General features: G+C 39.5%; 1 protein-coding gene across 3 annotated transcripts in view; it reads left to right on the top strand.

The window, feature by feature from the left end:
- Antxr2 (ANTXR cell adhesion molecule 2) overlaps positions 1 to 22,804 on the top strand; it is a 137,754-nt gene that overhangs the window by 34,921 nt on the left and 80,029 nt on the right. For all 3 annotated transcript variants that reach the window (XM_060380984.1, XM_021640457.2, XM_021640458.2), the window contains 4 exons: positions 2,561 to 2,621; positions 4,600 to 4,698; positions 7,656 to 7,725; positions 18,507 to 18,585. In XM_060380984.1, coding sequence (XP_060236967.1) covers positions 2,561 to 2,621; positions 4,600 to 4,698; positions 7,656 to 7,725; positions 18,507 to 18,585 — 309 coding nt within the window. The remainder of the gene's footprint in view (positions 1 to 2,560; positions 2,622 to 4,599; positions 4,699 to 7,655; positions 7,726 to 18,506; positions 18,586 to 22,804) is intronic.

Genomic DNA, 22,804 nt, shown 5'->3' with positions numbered 1-22,804 from the left:
GAACTATTGTGTTCTAATGGTGGCTGTTATTTAAGGTATTATATGTAAACTACCTTATAACATCGAAGTGTTCCATTTCTAGTCATTGCCTTCTTAGTTTAGAATATGGCAAATTGTAGACGAGGAACACAAATGCATAAGTCATTTTCATTTCTAAATCTGCATTAACTCTCTTGTCATTCTTGTCTACCCACCCCTTCTCTGAGTATTTTTTCATTTGGAAGTGATTTTGGTGAACTTTGTTTCAGTATTATCCTGTATTTCTAAAATTCAGAACTTATAGAAGGACTAGATGCTTTCTCTTAAAAACTGTCGTGACTTATCTGTGTCTTACTGTGATTGATGGTTTGAAGATTAGGGAAACATTTTTAATGCTATTTCTAGTTTATTTTCTTCAACCTAAACAGATTTTTTATTTGGCATTACATGTGTAAAACAGTATGTTTGTCATGAAGTTGGTTCTGCTACATAATCTGATTTACTTTTTCAAACGATATCTTCTCATAGATGACGTAAGTTCCACTTTCAGTGTAAGGTTCAATTTCTGGAAAAGGGAGGAAATGCTAAACAAATTCAACTGGATTATGTCACATGGTGATCTCAAGTTTGTGACTCACTATTTTATAAAAAAAGCTCCCTTATTAGCCTAAACTCAGGCATGCTCTTTTTCATTAGTTGGAATGTTTTTAGTTTAGTCTTAACCCACAAAACTGTTCTACGCTGTTTCCTTTGGAGTCTTGTTACCCCGGTTCTGTGAAAATATTTAAAGATGTTGTTGACTTGAAATTCCACCCCTCCACAAGTGTGTATTAGCTTTTATCATTGGTTATCCATAAGTTTTGGCAGCTTTTTTAAAATGTAAGATCTTTTTCGGCTTGTTTCCCAGTCACTGAAGTCTCACTCCAATTGTAACGTGAAGAGTTGTAATTCTTTGGAGAAAACTTTCAAAAGTTCAAGTGTTGCCCCCTTGTTTGGATGCATATTCATCAGAGACATGGCCGTGATGTTACAGGTGCTCTTAGATGCTGAGTGTCTGTGTTTCCACTGTAGTGAAAAAGCACAGGACAGGCCTGTAATCTTTTTGGTGCAGGACTTCTGCCCTGTCCCGTTACAAGCAGAGGATGTGAAAACCACTGCTTTGCATCTGTCTTCTGGTTCCATCAAGAGCAGATGCTGATCACAGGCCATCTGGACCTTGTCTGACTTTGATAATGGAATGCAGAGAAGTTCTAAACATAGAGACAGAAACATAACTGTGGTGACCGTCAGGCTCAGCTTGCTTCATTGTTCTTCCCTTATAGCCTTGTGTGGTGGTTTCTGTGTCTCATGGCACGTGAAGTGGAGCTGCTCTGCTCCCGTGTTTTATGCAGGCTTGAATGCAGACTGTGTTCTTGAGAGTAATGTTTGGCTTTCAAAAGGAATTGGAGTTCTGCCAATGTGATAAGCATGAGCAAGATGCGTGTCCTTGGGAGTTAAGACTGGGAAACTGACTAGGAGCATGTTGCCAAGTAAAGAAGCGGTTAAAAGTTGATAATCCTTATTTTTCATTGCTGAGTAATACTCCATTGTATAGATGTACCACAATTTCTGCATCCATTCTTCAGTTGAGGGGCATCTGTGCTGTTTCCAGGTTCTGGCTATTACAAATAAAGCTGCTACAAACATGGTTGAGCAAATGTCCTTTTTGTGTACTTGAGCCTCTTTTGGATATATGCCTAGGAGTGGTATGGCTGGATCTTGAGGAAGCACTATTCCTAGTTGTCTGAGAAAGCGCCAGATTGCTTTCCAGAGTGGTTGTACAAGTTTACATTCCCTCCAGCAGTGGAGAAGGGTTCCCCTTTCTCTGCAACCTGTCCAGCATGTGTTGTCACTTGAGTTTTTGATCTTGGCCATTCTGATGGGTGTAAGGTGAAATCTCAGGGATGTAAAAAAAAAAAAGTTGATAATCTTTGAACCTCAAAACAGAAAACAGCCAGGCACATTGGCGCACACCTGTAACCCCAGCACTCAGGTGGATCTCTGTGCGTTCAAGGCCAGCCTAGTCCACAAAGCTAGTCCAAGACATCCAAGGCTACACAGTGAAATCCTGTCTCGGAAAAACCAAAACAAAATCAAATAAAGGAACAACAACAAAAAACAAAAACAACCAAACAACAACAACAAAAACAGAAAACATAACACACACCAGAATGAAGCAAGCAGTTTGGTTTGCTGTCTTGTTTTTGCAGCACAGGGAAGGATAGCACTGGTTTTGATATGAGAACATTTTAGTTATCTGTTCACATTCAAGGCCACCTGAGTTTGAGGCAGTACACATCTTTCCTCTGTTTATATGGATTTTCTCTGATCAAATAGGGATTTCACTCTGTACAGTGTTAGAATATACCCCAAGAGAACACAAATATTTCCAAAGAGTTTTGTGGCTCTGTGTATAATGGTGAGTTGATTCATAGCTGACATCTTTTGAAATAGGAAAATGACCTCAAGTTTGTTAGCAAATACAGGATTCACATGTTACAATTAGTCTTATCGCTTATTCTTATTCTTTTTTCTTTTTCAGGTACTAGCTCAATCATGTACTGATATCCTGGAATTGAGTCCTTCAAGTGTCTGTGTGGGGGGTAAGTGTTTAGAATTTAAAAATACCATATAAGAGATTGTTTTTCTTTTCCCTCAGCTAAAATATATGATTTGAAACTCATATTGGAAGGAGAATAGCAAAATTAACTTTTTTGGCATCTTTTTTGTGTGTAAGAATTTTTAAATAATTCCTTGAAATATTTCTATTTTAAATTCAAATTTTTAAGATTCGAATGTTATTTTAAATAATGAGCATATTGTGTGACAGGCTTTTAGAATGTTCCGTATATTTAGTTCATGTTTGAGACCTTTTCTGTGGCAAATGAAATAAAGTATAGAATCCTTCATCTGATTTGATGGTCAAGTCTCTGCAAAGCCTTCATAGCTATGCACTCTAGTGACTTGGCCATGTCAACATATCTGCCATCTCCAGGCTTGTACAGAAGTGACTCAGGGGCAGAGTGCAGGGAGGAAGCAGGTGGCCTCATCAGCTGCCGTTCAAAGCAGGCCCAGGTTCTCACTTCCCAGAAGTCCTTGCCCAGACAGTCTGCTTCTCCCTGGCCTATTTTCTTCCTCAGTTTGACCTAGGGTTTCCTTTAGCACAACTGTACTTAGAGAAGGAAAAATGCTGACTCCTGAAGGAGGAGAAGGGTGTGTGTCTTGTTATTGACCCCAGAGCTTCATGGTTTCTAGACAGCTCTGGAGCTCTGCATCCTCTAGCTCTCTCGTGCATGATCGCTGAGATGCTGAGTGGGAATCATACACGAGGTCATTCCAGAGCAGCCGGGGCTCTTCTAACAATGGAGATGATTAGTTTCCTGGGGAAAACAAAGACAAGTCAGTGGCAAGTACATTGAAACTACAGCTTTTCTTTATTAGACTCCTGCGTCCTTTGAACATACAGTTTCACCTATGGCCTTAACGACGCCATTTGCATCACCCCCAGTTTGCAGATGGAGAAAGTGAGGCAGAGGCAGATTCATGGATTTGCAATATGCTGCTAGTCATTGTCCTTTAGATCCTTGTCTATCTGACACCAGCACCCATGCTCTTACTGAATTACGTGTTACATTTACCCGCATGTTATTAGAACATACACACCAGCCTCCTTTCATGACACAGTGGGAACTTTACCACGAGATGGATCTGTGATGTGAACATGTGGGCTTGTGTGTGTGTGTCTGTTCATGGGTATATATCTGTGTGTATGCTTGCATAATTTTTGTGTTCTTTCTAGAAACACTTTGCTGACTATTTTGGTGGAGTTCCCAAACCACCTTTGCCTTGCAGCTGTCCAATTCCTAAATTGAAGTTTGTTCAGATCAACTCTGAAACACTTCTTTTGCTTCAGTTTGCCTTTGTGACAGTAGATCGTCATCATTGGCATCTAACATACTCAGTTGTATGTTAGTTGTAACTAACATACTCAGTTGTAGTCAGGCAGCAAGTATTCTCTGCCTATCAAGAGATTTGGTCTGTCAACTTTTTTTTTTCAGTATATTCTTTCATATTCATTCATTCTCTAAAATTTAGTGCCTGTTCTTACATTGTTGATGGGGAGACAGCAAATCAACTTCCTCTAGTGACTATCCCAGCTGTCAGTAATCCAAATGAGAGAACTTCTGATGTATTTAAGATGTGTGGGAGAGAAGACAAAACAGGTTGATGAGTGTCTTTATTGACTACATGAACTTAATGACTGAGAGTGGAAAGGAAAAGAGAACCTTCTTTCTTGAAAAAAAAATTGAGAATAGAATTCTAGGAATTGAGATGAACCAGGTAATCATTACTATATCTAATTCTAATACCTGGGTTACTATTGGAAGACTTCATGTGACAGCGAATGCTGACTCTGCTATACACACCTAGACAGTCCAAAGAAAGCAAGCTTGGCTGGAGTTGCATCCTCACCGTTATTGGTGAGAAGGATAGAATGAGGAAATGGGTTCTGAACTTCTTGACACCGTGGTTGTTTTTAGTAAAACGCTGGTTACAGTGCTTACCTCCTTTTACCTCTAGAGGAATTTCAAGTTGTTCTGAGTGGAAGAGCGGTCGCACAGAACAGTCACGATAGCAGTGTCCTCTGTACCTTCACTGCGAACAGCACATACTCCAAGAGTAAGTCCCCAGGAATGCCAGTGTCACCTCAATGTCTTTCTTGCATGCAACCTTGAGTATTTTTCTTCTTTAAAAAGCAGTTTTTAAAATTTATGTGTATGAGTGTTTTGCCTGCACAGATGTTTGTACTTACTGAGTGCCTGATGCCTGCAGAGGCCAGAAGACATTCTCTCAAACTGGAGTTATAGATGGCTGTGAGCTGCCATGTGGGTTCTGGGATCCAAACCCAGGTCCTCTGGCAGAGCAGCAAGTGTTCTTAACCTCTGAACCATTTATGCAGCCTAGAATTCCTTCCTTCCTTCCTTCCTTCCTTCCTTCCTTCCTTCCTTCCTTCCTTCCTTCCTTCCTCCCTCCCTCCTTTCCTTCCTTCCTTCCTTCTTTCTTTCTTTCTTTCTTTCTTTCCTTTCTTCCTTTCTTTCTCTATCAAATTATAACCACCTGTGCTACAGTTTTTCATCAGATAAGAAATGAACCCTCCATACTAATACTATAAATAGTAATAATTATTTAGTAGAGACAACACTTGTCCAGTATTTAATCAACACTAGACCCTGTCCTCAGTGACCTCATTATTCAGAAGAGGGTCTGTGATGTATAAATAACACTCCTGTGGTGGAATGGGTAATGACAGGCACAGTTGAAAGTTGAAGTGGCTGAACATAGGTCTTGGACCACATCAGTCATGTTATCAAATTGCCCTTTGTCCAGACTTATATTTGCTACTCGTGCCTTAAAATGTAATTGTATCAGATGACTCACTACTCCTTACCTTAGCATTATTGTTAGCAACTCTTCTCAGTATTTATAATGTATAAGCCCAATAACTTTTCATTTTCTTGAAGAATTTTATATCATTTGGTTTGGCCTTTGTGCTGTTGACCTTTTATGCCTCCAGTGTTCACCAGAACTGTGTTGGGTGATAGTCATCCCATCAGTAGGCCTTGGTTTCCTGAGCATGTTGTCCCATAGTAAACTGCCTTTTTTAAAAAAAATTCTTTATTAATTACACTTTATTCACTTTATATCCCCTCTGTGGTTCCCTCCCTCCTCCCGTCCCAATCTCTCCCTTCCTCCACGCTCTGCATGCATGCCCCTCCCCAAGTCCACTGATAGGGGAGGTCTTCTTTCCTTCCTTCTGATCCTAGTCAATTAGGTCTCATCAGGAGTGGCTGCATTGTCTTCTTCTGTGGCCTGGTAATGCTGCTTCCCCCTCAGGGGGAGGTAATTAAAGAGCAGGCCAATCAGTTCATGTCAGAGACAGTCCCTGTTCCTATTACAATGGAACCCACTTGGATACTGAACTGCCATGGGCTACATCTGTGCAGGGGTCTTAGGTTATCTCCATGCATAGTCCTTGGTTGGAGTATCAGTCTCAGGAAAGACCCCTGTGCTCAGATTTTTTGGTTCTGTTGCTCTCCTTGTGGAGTTCCTGTCCTCTCCAGATCTTACTGTTTTCCCCTTTTTTCATAAGATTCCCTGCACTCTGCTCAAAGGTTGCCCTTAAGTCTCAGCATCTGTATTGATAGTCTGCAGGGCAGAGCCTTTTAGAGGTCCTCTGTGTCAGGCTCCTGACTTGTTCTCTCTTTTCGCCTTCTTCTGATGTCCATCCTCTTTGCCTTTCTGGATAGGGATTGAGCAGTAAAATGCCTTTTCAATCAATGGGTATTTCGGCCTCTAAAATCTATGAACTCTTACTGCCTTTAAAGGGATTTACCTATAGCCCTGCTGCTTCTCTGATGGTATTTGCATAGTTCATAATAAATTTCACAGTTAAGCATTGAAGATGAACTTTATTTCTGTCCAGTAGTTATTTGTAAGTACTGGGCTTTATGACACCTTTTGATTGCACATTTGGCTCAAATATATTATAAACATTGGTAAGATTCAGTTTATTGAAGTCAATTCTCAAATAGATGGAGGTGGAATTGTATTTTCATTATTCACACTCTGAGATGATCCATTTGCTTATGTAAATTTTTCAATAGTTCCATTCCTAGATGAATTTTTGCACATCCTGTTAAAACTCTAAGAGGATGTAAGCACTCACCTTCTTAGGATGTGCTTATATGGTGTATAGGCTATCTTGTCAACTCATGAGATAAATTCATTCATGCTTAGGCCCTAGTCTCCCTTTCTCCATCCATTCTAAATTCTGTTTCTTAGAACTAATACCCAATTTACTTTTGAAAGTCTGAGATATTTGAAATATTCAGGGATAAAAAGTTATATCTACAACTGTATATTATTTATTTAGCTAAGAAGTCCTCAGTTTTGATACCACATCTTTTTGTCAAGGTTTACAACTTTTTTTTTTTTTTTGCCTCTTTAGCTAGACTTTACAAAAACACTGGTCACCTTTCTCATATTCCCTATCTGAATTCTGTTTATTTTTTATGTGTGTCTTTTAAAAAAAATTTATATTAGTTTATTTACTTTACATCATGAGGGTGCCCCTCCCTCCTCTCCTCCCACTTCTCTCCTACCCTCTTCCTCTTTCTCCCCAGAAAAGGGGATCCTATCCCCACCATTAACCTTCCCCAGCTCATCAAGTCACATCAGGCTGAGCATTCTTCATCCCCTGAGGCTAGGGAAGGCAGCCCTGCCAGGGGAAGTGATCCAAACGCAGGCAGTAGAGTCCACGTTAGAAACAGCACCCCCCTCCACTTGCCAGGTGCCCCATTTGAACAACGAGCAGCCTGTCGGCTACATGTGTGCAAGGACCTAGGTGCAGATCATGCATGCTCCTCAGTTGATGTCTTAGTCTCTGAAGGCCCCCATGATAGATACTGGGTTAGTTGTCTCTGTTGGTCTTCTTGTGAGGTTCCTGTCACCTCCAGGTCCTTCCAGCTTTCTGCCAGGACTTCTGCCACTTCTTATTCGGATGTGCTTGGGACTTTTAAAATGACTGTGTTAGTGATGTGTGACTCTTTATTAACTAAATGATATTTTATTTTTAGGTGAAAAACCAGTAAGTGTTCAGCACAGATCCATCATTTGTCCTGCACCTGTCCTGAACAAAGCTGGAGAGTAAGTACTTCACCAAAACCAACTCAGCAAGGGGTCTGGGTTCTGAGTGACTGCTCTGCTTTCCATGAGTCTTTCTATGTACATTCTCTCTCTCTCTCTCTCTCTCTCTCTCTCTCTCTCTCTCTCTCTCTCGTGTGTATGTGTAACAGCAAACCATGATGATAACTGGTTAACATAAGAAATATTTAGTTGAGCCTAAAATTCCGTTCACCTGCCCAACAGTTGCCCCTCCGGCTCAGCATCTGCTTTGATAGTCTGAAGGGCAGAGGCTTTCAGAGGCCCTCTGTGATAGGTTCCTAGGTTGTTTCCTGTTTTCTTCTTCTTCTGATGTCCATCCTCTTGGCCTTTCTGGATGGGGATTGGACGTTTTAGTTAGGGTCCTCTCTCTTGCTTAGTTTCTTTAGATGCACAGGTTTTACTGGGTTGGCTACCCAGAGGCTATTTAAGCTGTGGGCTGGCTTTCCCCGGGATCCGAGGATTGTTCAATGTTCCTGAATAAACTGCATTGGAAAAAAAAAAAAAGTAATGGTTTTGCCAAAACTGAAAAAAAAAAGAAAATATAAATTTCCTTTTGCTAAAAAAAAAAAAGAAAAGAAATATTTAGTTCAGAAGAAGTGCTTTTATTTGAATTATCAATGTAGAAATAATTTTAATAGTAACAGTACATATACATATATATATATGATTTTTCTTTGCTCTTTAATATGCAGCAAATAATTCCAAAAGTTAGATGTTCTCTCCATTAATACTAATGAATGCAGTTCATAATGCTGATCCAATTGATGGAATTACTTAGTTTGATCTTTTCCATTGAGCATAAAAATATTAAACAGCCAAAAACTATAATCTGAAGTCAAAATTAGTGTTCAGACAATGAAGATTATATTTCCCTTCATGGAATTAAAGAGAATGGGTTTTGTAGTCAGTGTGAGTTCTTAGTTTTGTGAAATTGTTCTGCGTCGCTATGTAAGAACACTTCCTTTTATGCAAACAAAATCAAGCAGTACCAGTTTTTTTTTTTTAAATTGATTCAAAAGGCTACATTATGTAACTTCAGAAGTACAACTATTATTCAGTTTTATAACCAAGTATCAGTGATGACTGATTTAGACAGGTGTTGGACTTTATGATAGTTTAATTTTTCATGACTTCATCTTTCCCTAAGTGTACGGTAGAATTCAAGTTCATGCAATTGCCCCTGCTCCCCTTTCTAGGAACCCCATGGAGACTGAGCTGCCCATGGGCTACATCTGAGTAGAGGGCTAGGTCCTTTGCATGCATGGTCCTTGGTTGATTCATCAGTCTCTGCAGGACCCCCTGGGTCCAGGTGTTTTGGCTCTGTTGTTCAACTTGTGGAGCTACTGTTCTCTCCAGGTCTTTCTATCTTCTTTCATAAGATTCCTTGCACTCTGTCCAAAGTTTGGATATGAGTTTCAGTGTCTGCTTCAGTACCCTGCTGGGTAGAGTGTTTCAGAGGCCCTCTGTGGAAGGCTCCTGTCCTGTTCCCTGTCTTCTCCTACTTCCGATATCTATCCTGTTTGCCCTTCTGAATTAACCAGCTTCCCTAGGGTCCTCCTTGTTGTTCAGCTTCTTTAGGACTATAGATCTTAGTATGTTTATCCTATATTATATGTCTAACATCCATTTAGAATGAGTATATACCATGTGTGTCTTTTTGCTTCTGGGATACCTCACTCAGGATGATCTTTTCTAGGTCCCACCTTTTGCCTACAAATTTCATGATTTCCTTGTTTTTAATTGCTGAGTAGTATTCTGTTGTGTAAATGTACCAAAATTTCTGTATCCATTCCTCCATTGAGGGACATCTAGGTTGTTTCCAGATTCTGGCTACTCCGAATAAAGCTGCTATAAACACAGTTGAGCAAATGTCCTTGTTGTATGGTTTAGCATCTTTCAGATATATGCCCTGGAGTGGGATAGCTGGATGGTGAGGTAGCACTATTCCTAATTTTCAGAAAAAGCACCAGGTTGATTTCCACAGTGGTTGTACAAGTTTACATTCCCATCAGCAATGGAGGAGGGTTCCCCTTTCTCCACATCCTCTATAACCTGTGTTGTCTCTTGAGTTTTTGATCTTAGCCATTCTAATGGGTGTAAAGTAGAAATTTGCATTTCCCTGATGGCTAATGATGTTGAGCATTTCTTTAAGTGTTTCTCTGCCATTCAATATTCCTCTCTTCAGAGTTCTCTGTTTAGCTCTGTACCCGATTTTAAATTGGATTTCTTGGTTTGTTGGTGTTTAACTTCTTGAGTTCTTTATATATTCTGAATATTAGTCCGCTCTCAGATGTAGGGTTGCTGAAGATCTTTTCCCAGTCTGTAGGCCGTCATTTTGTTCTGTTGACAAATTTGTTCTTACTTTATGTTCAACTCATCAGTGAACTCATTCAGCACTTATTTCAGAATATAAGATTCAGTCTTAGCTCTCCCTCCACTACTGCCATGTAGACAAGGTCATGCTGTCTCATGCTGGCATCATTAATCTCTCTGTTGGTCTTTCTGTTTCTGCCCTTGACTTCAGTGATCCTATTAAAATAGATAAGCTTGTGTCATCCTTCCAGGTAGGATTATTGGGAATAAGTTCTTCATCCCATAAGAAGGTAAAGGAGATTTGGCAGTGCTTTCCTCCAGTTCTACAGGAATCAAACCCTCACTTCACAGGCCTCATCTCTTCATTGTTTCTCTGCTTAGCTTTGGCTACACTATCACTTTTCCTGTCTCTGAACCCATTAGCTCACACTTCCATCAGTAGTATACTCCTTGTTGGTCCTTCTGCTTGAAATAATGTTCTCTTACCTCCTTAAGTCTTGTTCATATGTTATTTTCTCAGTGAAGTAAAAACCCTTCTTTGTTACTCTGATCAAGCAACCTTTTTATTTATAATTCCCTTTACATGCTCTGAATTTTATCCCAAATTCTTAATGGTTTTTGTGCTTTCTTTGTGCTAGGATAAATGATGTAAGGCTTGTTTCTGGTAGGTAGACTCTTTTGCATTACCCAGTGCCTACCACAGTGCAAATTTACTAAGCATTCGATGATTGAAAGCTGTTTAAGTTTATATTTATTTTTTATCAACAAATATAAAAAAAATTAAGAGATTTCTGATGAGTAGGGCATGTATCAGCTAGGAGAAAATGGTCAGCATTTTACGTTATGCTGACATACTATTGACAAGAACAGAAAATCATGAAACTTAAAAATAAGTGAATTTTGACGGCTTACTCTTTCATGTAGTTATAGAGTGAAACTACACTTATTATATTCTGGATATTAGTTAAAATTTTAAATACGTTTACTCTTACTTTTGTTTCTCTCTCTGTATATGTGCGTTTGTGTGTGTGCTATGTGCATGTGCCCATATGTACCTGCCATGGTGTATATGGAAGTCACAGGGCAGCTTTTAGCTCCTCTTACATCACGTGGGGCCTGGGGATCAAACTCAGGTACTCAGGCTTGGCAGCAGGCACTTTTACCCGCTTTTCCCCAGGCCTTGGTGTTTTCTCTCTTCCTTTGAATAGTGTGTCATAGCCACCACTGACATTCTTTAATGCTTTCCAGACAGGATAAATACTTTAGATATATGGTTTAAAAAAAAAAAAAAACAAAAAAAAAACCCCTCACACATAATGGTAAATATTGTGAATGCAAAGCCATCATTTATTTAGCTTTTGATATTAATATTTTACCTATAGGTGAAATGTTTGGGGACGGAGATTCATCTAAAAGAATTGCTTTTGTCCTATTTTATTTTAGTTTAGTTTCGTACTCTAGCTTATCATCGAGGCAACGTTTTAGAGAATTTTATAAATATCCTGGGTGCTGGGAACTATGATTATTTGTTCTACTTAGTATGTTGCGCATAATTCAGACTGTTTCCTTTGCCTTGACTTCTTTTCACCGACCTTTTGTAGGTGACCAGCTCTCCCAAGATTGAATTAAAATCCACAGAACTGAAAGAGTTTAGCCTTGTAAGGTGACTGATGCTTAATATGTTTGCCTAATTACCTTTTGGCTAAGGATTTCAAACCCATTAAATAGCTAGTTAGTCTGTGTTTCAGCTGAACACATCTGGCCCATCAGTGAAGGAAGGCTTTTCCTGTGTGAGGGTGACAGATGTGGTGATGGGGCCCCGTCTTCTCTCACCTAAATAATTAACAGCGCAGCGGTGAAGTAGTCCTAGGCAGCTAGCCTCAAAGACAGATGCAGGGTCTCAGAGCTGATCCGCAGACACGTGCCTCAGCTCATTAGTCTGTGCCATTAGCTCTTTTCTCATCTTTGTGCTGCATTTTTTTTTTAATGTGCTTGTGGATTTTGATTTAAATTAGGGCTAAGGTGGATGTTTACTGAGAGGTGGGACTAAGAGCTTGCATCAAAATAGTTAAGACTCTTATATACAAATACGGACGTGATGAACTGAAAAAAGTTATGGAGACTTTAACATAGGGAAGGGATATATAAGGTTGAGGTGGGAGGAGATAAGTGGAGAGAGAGAATCATCAGAATGTATTATATGTAACTGTGAAATTTAACTAATAAACAAGTTTCAAAAGAAAGACATTTACCATATCTGTGCAGCTCCTGTCTTGGAGTAACCCTGCGAGGTAGGAGGGTAGGAGGGGATGGGGCTTTGAGCAGCTATCTCCAAAAGAGATCTGTGTTTACTAAATTTACTTGATACAGATTTTTGGCTAAGATGAACAAATTCTTAGGATATGAGAAAGAAAGTAATAGTGTAAGAAGCTGGGATTCTTCTTCTTCTTCTTCTTCTTCTTCTTCTTCTTCTTCTTCTTCTTCTTCTTCTTCTTCTTCTTCTTCTTCTTCCTCTTCTTCTTCTCCTCCTCCTCCTCCTCCTCTTCCTCCTCCTCCTCCTCCTCCTCCTCCTCCTCCTCCTTCTCTTCTCATTGAACATGTGTTCTTTACAAAATTTCATTTACTTGATAAAATTGTCAACAAAAATTTTGGTAGATTATGTAGTTTACTTGCATTAGTTGCTTATTTGTAGCAAGATACCTTCTTTGAGTTTAAAGAGCATGGCCTCGTAAAAGTTTTTTGATTGGTCCCCACCTGTGGTGGCAGTCTCCGGGTAGCACTGTGCTGTCATCACACATACTCGCACTAAGGAGGTTGTTCTCTGACCTTGGGAGAAAGCAGCCGCAACCCAGCCACTCCAGAATACTTGAGATTTCAAACCTGTAATTTGACAAAAAGAACAGAACCAATTGGGTAAACACACATAAACACATTGTGAAGGAAGAAAAACAGAATGGAACGAGGCAGAGCCTTAATCTACAGCTTGCCTGATAGAGATGACTTAAGGAGGCATATGGTATAGTTAAATGTGCTTTCAAAAACATTGGCCAGAATCTTCTGGCAAATATGAAATAAATAGCTAAATCAGATGAAAGTGATAGTATTATTTCTCCCAAAAGGCAGTGTGGGAGCCACTGACAAGCACGTGCAGTTAGAGAGGGTGGACACAGGGCATTTCAAGGATCTCTGGGATGTGAAGTGACTGTGACTTCGGACGAGGGCTGGGCTTGGTAATTGATTAAAATTTTTTTCCTGAGCATTGGTACTTTTCAATATTAAGCCTAATTTATTTTGTCTGGCATCCAATTGACTAATTCCATTTATTTTTTTTCTTAGTTGGCTGAATTTTGTTTTTTACCAAGCTTTTCTTTCTTTTGCAAAAACATACCCACATATGTGTGTGTGTGTGTGTGTGTGTGTATGTGTGTGTGTGTGTGTGTGTCCGTGTCTGTGCAGTCCCTAGATTCTTTGTGTTGGCAGCAGGTGATACAAACATTATTGATTCAATCTGTTCTTTTTTGTAAAAGCTGAGACTTGATGATTTAATTTGCAATCCTGGATACCAGGACATCAGTTATTCCTTCATTTGGATTACAACCATTAGAATCTTGATCCAATTAAAGCCGAGGACCTTTTTTGTTACTCTAATCCTCTCCCATCGTGCAACATTCACCATTTTTTTTTCATAGCATAGAGTCTTCTGATTTATGAATCAGCAAGTTATGTTATATTCACTTGGTCAGCATTATCTCTTTCCCAAGTCTCTGAGACAGCTCTAGACTCTGCCTTTTAAGAGGAACAACACTTATTTTGAACACATGTATGGCTGTCCGCCAAGATGCTGCCAAACATGATAATGTTAAATCAACTGCTCCCAAGACTGGGCAGAGGGGTGGTTTCTGTTTGGTGGACACACGGCCTCCCCAGTTATCAGAAGTTCTACCACAGGAAGGATTTGACTTACTCTTTCTTGCTGCAAAGAAAGGAGAAAGAGAGAAGAGCAGGCAAAGGGAAGCGCTTTTCACCGTGTTGTAAGGAAGACCTTTGCAAACCGAGCATGACTTTGTTAGTGTGCTCCGAGCTAGACGATGATGACCATCTCTCTCAAGGATGTGCTTAGAGCTTGTAGAACTTCTACTGTCAACTTGGTGATTGTGGGGACACTTGACACTTCTTAAAGAAAATGTTTAAAACAGGGGGTTATTATTTCCTATAATACATGTATAAATAATATATATGTTATGTATTTTCCTGAAATTCACCAACTTATTAAAAAGTTTTTTCTAGTACAACCCTTGAGGCCTTTACAGCACTGTTAGATGCGATGACTTTGCACTGTCTTCTCCTGAAAGCTGCGAATCTTGCTGGCTGTAATTTTTGTTTTGGTTATATAAACATGTAACTATAGCATAAAGAGAAATTATTCAATTCAGAATTACATTAATATATTTAATGAACACATTTAGCCAGAATGTTAATGTGCAGTGCCCATAAGCAGAGGTGGCTTCTTTGAACTTCTCACAAATCTGTGATCGCCTTTTCCAACTGAAAGTCTATATGATTCACAAAGCTAACTCAGAGAACACTCTGCATGGTATTAAACAGGAGTACTTGCTTTCAAAATGTCTGGAGTCACCACAATTTTAATAACTTTTTGAGTGGTTGCCAGTTTAATTTCCAGTATGTACAAATTGGAGGTAAATTATTTAGTGCTTCCAGAGAATGTCTTCAACATTTTCATTTGCTTTTTAAAAACCCCTCTTTAATGGGTTATAAAATAGAAATCTTTTACAGAATATGTATATGTGTGTGTGTGTGTGTGTGTGTGTGTGTGTGTATTAGTTGGAAGCAAATGCACACGTTTCAACTATGTTACTGTAGCTTGAAGTGTTAACTGTATTTCATGAAGTATAGAAGACATTACTTAGATCACAGTGGCTCTCACACAGCATTGAGCCCTCTCATTTTGGGCTGCTCGTGTATCTGTAGGTGTATGAAGGCACAGTGACTATAAGGACTAATTGATTTTATTTAGTACATAGTAAGCCAGATCATTACTTAACTTATTCTGTAGAAGAAATTAGTGTGCTCGAATTTAACTTTATCAGCTATTGAGTTCTGGGGACCGTGAAAATATACCTCAAATATTTTTTTTGTATTGTGATTCATTGTGAAGGTTTCTTTTGTCTTTTTACTCTGAGAAACTGCTTTAAGGGTGGTCCCAACAGCATTTTAAGATGCCTAGGAAAAACACTAAGTTCTGTTGTAGTTCTGTTTGTGGCCAACAGAGTCGAGCAAGTTGTGTTTCGCCTACTTTTTCCGCTTCACCTGGGTTACGGCCACTCCTGGAATGTCTCCTCATTCTCAGGACTTCGTGTTTCTTTCATCTGTCTTCCATCAGATGCGCCTTTTATTTATTTATTTATTTATTTGTTTGTTTATTTATTTATTTTTGAGTCTCTTAACTGTCAGTTTTCATCATGGTCTGATTCTTGACCTGTAAAGTCATCTCAAAGGCTTCTTTACTCGCTGACCAGCTCCACTTCTACAGGCAAGATCCCACCTTCCTTTACAACTGTTTCTCATATATCTGCTTTGCAAATGTCTAGCTGACGTTCTGGTAGGCACTTTCAACACGGAGGCTGCAAAGAACTCATGCTTGGTCTTTCTTTCATGTTCCCTACACAAGACCGTGTACCCACTTGTAACACACAAACACTGAGTCATCTTCCTTGCTTGCTTCCTGCAGCCAGTGAGTGTCCATGGCCTTTTCATTCCAGCTTAAGAGATCTCTTAGTTTCCGTTTGTATGTGTCCTTCTTGCCACTACTTTAGTTCAGTTAATGTCAGTCACACACCATTGTGACGCTCTGTGCATCTTTCCTTCTGATTTGTTGTTATTACAGTCATATTAGCAAGCCCTATTTGGCTGGGCTCTTTTTATAACAGTTATTATTGGTGCCTGAGTCAATTCAAAAGTCATTGTTGTTTTAACTATTAAAAGAATGAGAGGCTGATATTAGCAAACATTCATAACTTAGAGTGTAATTTTAGTATATCTATTGTCTATCTATCTAGACACAACTCAACATAGCTATAGTGTTGGGTTTAATAAGATGTTTTATAAAAGGAAATAGAACTAAAAGCTTCCTTTACATAGCTTACATGAAATTAGATGGGAGGCATTTTTGGAACAGTTTAGTTGTCTGTATTTTTATGCTAGCACACTAATAATTCTTTAAGCAAAAGTCTGCAACATATTTTATTTCTGGTTCTATATTGCCTATGTATTTTTTTAGAATGGCCATAATAAAATTATAGAAATATATTGATATTCTGAAAGTCTTTCTAGCAAATCACTGTATATTAAAGGACTTCACAGAGCTGCCGAGTTGCACACACTACAAGGAGTATCTGTGCATTTCGTTAAGTTCCTTTCCTGGAACAACTTTGACAGGTAGAACCTCCATACTTTTACAGGTTAGGGAGTGCACTCTTAAGACTGGATCAGCATAAGTTCAAGCTCGGGACTCTACGTTTCCCCAATGTGTCATAAATTTGCCTGCTTTTGCAAGTCGTGTTCCCAGTTGGGATTAAAAAAGATAAACTGTCCCATTTGTGTCTGAAATCGAGCAAACACAGTATTTATTTCATACTTGTTAGCCCGTGATTAGATCTCTTAGCTGACAATCTGGATTCCACCGTTAGATGCCACAAGTGGCAGTTATATATGGATAGGGGTGACAGTGGATTGGAATTAAGAGAAAGGAGATAAAGTGTGACAGAAGGCATTTACTGTGTACATTGTGATCTTGGGCTAAATAAAGCACCAAGTGCGGGCTGTGGGCTGGAGGGTGGCCTTTAACTACTTCTGTGCTTGTGGCAGCCACTGGGTTCCTGATGATGCCATGCCATGCCAGGAATCTGAGGATTCTCTCTGAAAGAACAACAGATTTCAAAAGCCAAAACAACTGTGTTTTTCACGTTTGCAACAACTGTGAAATTCTTTTCCAAAAATTATAAATTTTCCTAAGTATATATATTCAAGAATAAATATCCTGTTTGTAGGAAAATGGTACTCTAGTTAACCATGAAAACATATAATTATAGAAAAAAAATCTTGATGAGGAATCCTAGTCTAATGTTTGTGAGATAAACGTAAGGATAAGTCCCTGAACCATGTGTGGAGGACCAGCATGGTGTGTTGGAGAAGTGGAGGGTCTTGGTGGACAGTCAGAGGGATGTATTTTCTGGTTACCAACCCTTTGAGAGTTTCTTGATTTGCGCAATGGAAATAGTGCCAATGGACTGCTGTGAGAATGGAGTAATGTTTCTGGTTGACTGGAAGGAATAAACTTGGTACTTTCGTTGTTGACTGCACCACCTGGATCCTGCTAACAATATGTGCATTTTATTGTTTCAGTGAGGACCATATATAAATCTTCTGGTAGATTTTCTTACCCATGTTTCTGTTTTACTCAACCCTGGTCATATTACACGAGAATGCTGCTTGAGGATAAATTGTTATTTTGGATAACTAAGGTCTCAACATGTGTTTCTTCTACAGGAAGGCATGACCTTACTTTTCAAATTTCATCTTGTGCTTTTATTTCATGTCACTAACTGCTAAAATTGTGAATATTTTTGCTGGACTCTTAAGTGCTAAATTATAAACAACTCCAGCCGGTTTCTACTGATCTCTTCAAGAGGAGTAAATGAGATTACCCTAACAAGAATATATTAGAATAAATAAAAATAATCTTTTCCCCAAATAGAACTGTGTCTGCCCTGCCATATGACTGCTCACATCAAAGTATGAGACTTGGAAATTAGGAGAGATTATTTTGGATTTAGTTATGCTTAGTCATGGAAACAAAACAAAACAAACACCAAGTTCTGCAGAATAAGCAATTTGGTTTAACTTTAAAAAAAATAGTCCATTTGGCATTCTATTTCGAAATGGCGAAAATATTCAGTTAAATTCAAAAGTCCCCTTCTTTGATGGTTTACACTAAGCTGTTTTCTTCTTAAGAAAGAGTTTTTGAAGAAGGCATTTTCTAAGAAGTATCTTAACTGGAGTGTTTGTGAGTCATGAGTAAGATCTGAACCTGAACTTCAGCAGGTCTCTCAGCTCATCACAGATTCCCTGTGGCACTATTATTCCTGTGAGGAGCTGAGCTAAAGTTATCATGCTGAGGGAGCACACATCACAAGAACATTCATGGCATCCTGTCCCCTTGCTTCACTGGTGTGATAGAACATATTCAAAATCCTGTAGAAATCCTAGATCCAAGACTTTTCACCAACACAGCTAGCATATAGTTTCCTGGACCCAGCAGCAAAACTGTGAAGGTACTGACTGCTTTAAAGAGCTGCTGTAAAGATGAAGTAGTCTCTGCCTCCAATATCTCCTATTGACGTTTAATGATTGCTTCTTCACTCTTCTTGTAGAACCCTTGAAGTTTCAATCAGCTTTAAAGATGGGAAGTCAGCCATCTCAAGATCCTTAACAATCACAGCCACAGAGTGTGTGAGTACAAAGCTAATTGCCTTTAAAAAGAGTTTTGTCATGAGATTAAAGCGCTATGGAGTCTCTGCACTGTTTATTACAACAAGGAAGCCTCAAACCAAGAGTAACAACACAAGGAAACATTTCTGTAGAATTTATTTTAACTTTTTCTGTTTTGATGTTTTTAAAAGGACTTCTAATATAGTATACATTATGTATTTATAGTTATAAAATTATCAATGTCATAGTTTAGATTGAATAAGGTGAGAGATAAACAAAGCATTCTTATTAGGAGGTTAAATATGGAGGTTATTTTTTTCTATTATGAAGCTTAGATTTTAGTAATTCTAGATGTTGATCAGGTTTTGAAATTATTAGTGAACCTTAGTAGGTGACACCATCATTTTGTGAACCTAATCATTTTATCCACATATATGCTGTATGTAAGTAAGAAATCTCATTCTGAGAGCTTTGCAATAGCTAAGTTTGAAACTATATTTTAGTTATTTATTTGCATTACCTAAAAGTCAGTATTTTAAAACATAAACACACACGCTCTCACACACACACACACACACACACACACACACACACACACAGAAAAAACAGGAAACCCTCTTTTCCTTCAAAAGACCAACATAGCAAGCTTAAGATTTTCTCATATAATAGTTTTTTTAATGTATTTTTATGCATTATTTGGGGAGACACAAAATGTTCTCTCTGCAGGAATATCTGTTTCGCACTGTAAGACAGTGTTGTAGGGAAATGAAGGATCCATAAGGGCTTTTGAGCCTTTGGAACTCTGGATAATTTTATTAACATTTCTTTCTGTTTTTTTTTTTTAACTTATAGGTTTTGTGGATGTTGTAATTTGTTGGTTTTCTGGTTTCTCAGGATGTGGTTGATTGAGGTTACAAATATTTGTGCTGTGTAGTTAGTTGCTCAGGGTTGAGCTTACTGAAATGACACTCTTTCTCCATCCTTCTTCCTCTTCCTCACCCCTCCCCCTTCTAAAAGTCTTTCTGCCTCACAGGCAGGAAAAGAAGCATTTGTTTCCATCTTATAGCCAAGACCCACCTCCATGTGCAGAGACTCTGCAGTGGAAATGACTCACCTGGTACTTACATATATATAAAAGGTCACTTTATCTGAGCCTGGTGAGTTCTTAGGAGAGTTATGTTACTGGAGGTTATTGGAAGAAGACAGGAAACAGGACAGGAGCCTTCTGCAGATGGCCTCTGAAAGACTCTACCCAGCAGGGTATGGAAGCAGATGATGACACACATGGCCAAACTTTGGGCAGAGCGCAAGGAATCTTATGGAAGAAGGGGGAGATAGAAAGACCTGGAGGGGACAGGAGCTCCACAAGGAGAGCAACAGAACCAAAAAATCTGGGCCCAGGGTTTCCTGTACAGACTGATACTCCAATCATTGACCATGCATGGAGATAACCTAGAACCCCTGCTCAGATGTAGCCCATGGGCAGTTCAGTCTCTATGAGGGTTCCCTAGTAAGGGGAGAAGGAGCAGTCACTGGCATGAACTCGGTTGCCTGCTCTTTGATCTCCTCCCCCTGGTGAGGTGGCCTTACCAGGCCATAGAGACAGAGGATCCAGACAGTCCTGCTGAGACCTGATAGGCTAAGGTCAGATAGTAGGGGAGGAGGACCTCCCCTATCAGTGGACTAGGGGAGGGACATAGTGGGAAAGAGGGAGGTAGGTTGGGACCAGGAGGAGATGAGAGAGGGGGCTATAGCCGGGATACAAAGTGAATATATTGTACAAAATAATAATAATAATAATAATAATAATAATAATAATAATAGTAATAGTAATAATAAAAAATTTAAAATATGGGATATATCAGAAATGGGGGAGCACTAGAGATAGAAATATTAAGCATTACAAAAGGGGTCTAGATGATTCTTATTGAGAAGATGACATTTGAGCCAAGGCTGGAAAGTGAGGGTGTGAGTCCTCAAGACCCCTGTGTTATAAAAATGTTTTGTGCAGGTGGCCCTGATGAGACAAAGCCTGAGGTGGGACAGTTTCTAAAGAAGAGTCAGTGGACAATGCGGGAGTGGACACATGCCAGCAAAATTGGGGTCTCGGTGAAGAAGGAACTGTGGAGGCAGTGTAGGACATTTGATACTGTGTGCACTGCTGTAAGGACCTGAGTTTTTTCCGAGTTAGAGGAAGACACTTACACAGCGACACGCACTTAAAAGGATCCCACTGGCCACTGTGTGAAAATATTGACACCAGTTCCATCAGCAGTTCTGCAGTCTGAGAAGCATGGGAAGGAAGTAGTCCCTTTGGGGTGATGGTGGTAGAGATGATTAAAAAGAGGTCAAGTTTCAATATCTTTTAAAGGTACAGCCTGTTATCTGTCTAAAGAGCTTAAGTGTAATTTGTGAGAGTAAGAAGGAGATTTAGAATAGTTCCTTATTTTTTTTTTTTTTCTCGAGGAGCCAGAAGGATGACTAGTTATCAGGTGGAGCATGGAGAAGTGCCTTTTGGTACTGTTGAGGGACAGATATGTGTAAGTGATAATGGTCACTCATGGTAATGTACAGAAGCCCCTGGCTACCCAAGTGCTAGTACTTTGCAAGGTGATTCTGAGAGTCTTAGGCAACAGCACGAAATCTCATGTGACATTTACCAGAGAACTGGACTCAGCCTTCTTGTGTTTACCATGTTGGGTCTCTTCAGATTTTGCTCATTCCCTCCAATTCTACACTCCCACCAGTGTGGCTCCACTCATTTGAGAGTCCTTTCATTATACCTACACACTTCCCTCTTTCTTTCTGCTTTTCTCATGGATTGTCTGCCAGATCCCTCCGCTCTTCTCTGGGTGTTCCGTGCTCAGCCTTCATGCTTGTCAGCATTTGTTCATGCTCCATCATGGGCTACATGAATCCATGTCCAGTAGGTGGCCTTGCCAGCCACTAGCAGCCCAGCATATAGTAGGGTCTCATCAAGTATGGTTTAGATGAATGGAAAAATATTTTTGTGTTTCTGTCATATATATTGAATCCATTTAGGTCAAGAAAGAATGGCAATCATGTTTTGAGTATTTATGAGGATTTTTTAGTTGGAGATCTGTTTAAACACAGCATTTCTGAGTAAAAGTGGGAAACTCTTTGTGTTCATGACACAGATCTGGAGCTAGACCTCATTCCACATTCTTCCTTATCTGGCTCCAAGTGTGCACCATGGTGCCAGCCTGTGGGATTGTGGTATCCATGCTTAGCTTTCCCTTAACTTATTTATGAAATTATGTGAACAATGAGCTTATTTCCTTTTCCTCAGTGACCATTCTATGCTCTGATGTTAGCTCTGACAATGAAAACAGAGGAAATGGCAAAGCTGGGATTCGTATACAATGTGCTGAGCTAGTGTCTGGGATAAGTACAAACAGACACATGGAGCAAGGTCAGGTAGCTTTGCATCATTACTTCCTCCGACCCTATTTTCCATCATGCTTGGCTGAGATGAAGGAAGGCGAGATTTACACTTCTTCAAAACATGTGTACTCAAGGTTTAACTTTGGGAGACAGTCCTTGGAAATCAGTTGGGATGACAGTGTTGGCACACTGAATGGCCATTTCCATCGTGGTGAGGCTTTGTTGTATTGTCTTATGAATGGAGGCACTTTATTTTGAGGGCGAAATATCAAGCATCTTTAGTGCCCATCTACTCAATGGTTCAATAGTCAGTGCAGGCTTGCAAGTTTCTTATTTCTTGCATATGAATAGAAAGAACAAAGTGTCCACTTGGTGTTAGCAGATTCCTGGCCCCTAGTTACATTTCCTCGTCTTTGAAAACAGGGTGTAGATGCTAAAAGGGAGAATTGGATGTTCATAGAACTCTCTGCACAGTTGTAGAGCACAGCCATGCTGAGCGTAGTCAGTGAGTTGCTGAGTCTAGGTTGGGCATGCAGATAATCTGTGTAAGCCCCTGCAGGTGAAGGGAAGACCAAGAGCACATGATTCTCTCAGTGTATACTGGCATTTCCTGTGCACTTCCAGGGCACGCTCTTCCTGTATATTTTCATTCACCTGCTCTTGTATTTACTGTAACCGTGCCTGTGGGGATGGCGGCATTTGTGTCTTAATTGTGCAACTTGTGGAGGAGGATGTGTTTTGTGTATCCCTGACCTACACTGTCTTTTGTTAGCTTTAAGAAGACAGTTCTTAGATGTCTGTCTAAATTTCTCTATGAAGTATTTCTTTCTCATTG

Source organism: Meriones unguiculatus, chromosome 3 (assembly GCF_030254825.1).
Source record: "Meriones unguiculatus strain TT.TT164.6M chromosome 3, Bangor_MerUng_6.1, whole genome shotgun sequence".
NCBI lineage: Eukaryota > Metazoa > Chordata > Mammalia > Rodentia > Muridae > Meriones > Meriones unguiculatus.
This window is presented reverse-complemented; position numbering and strand designations above follow the sequence as displayed.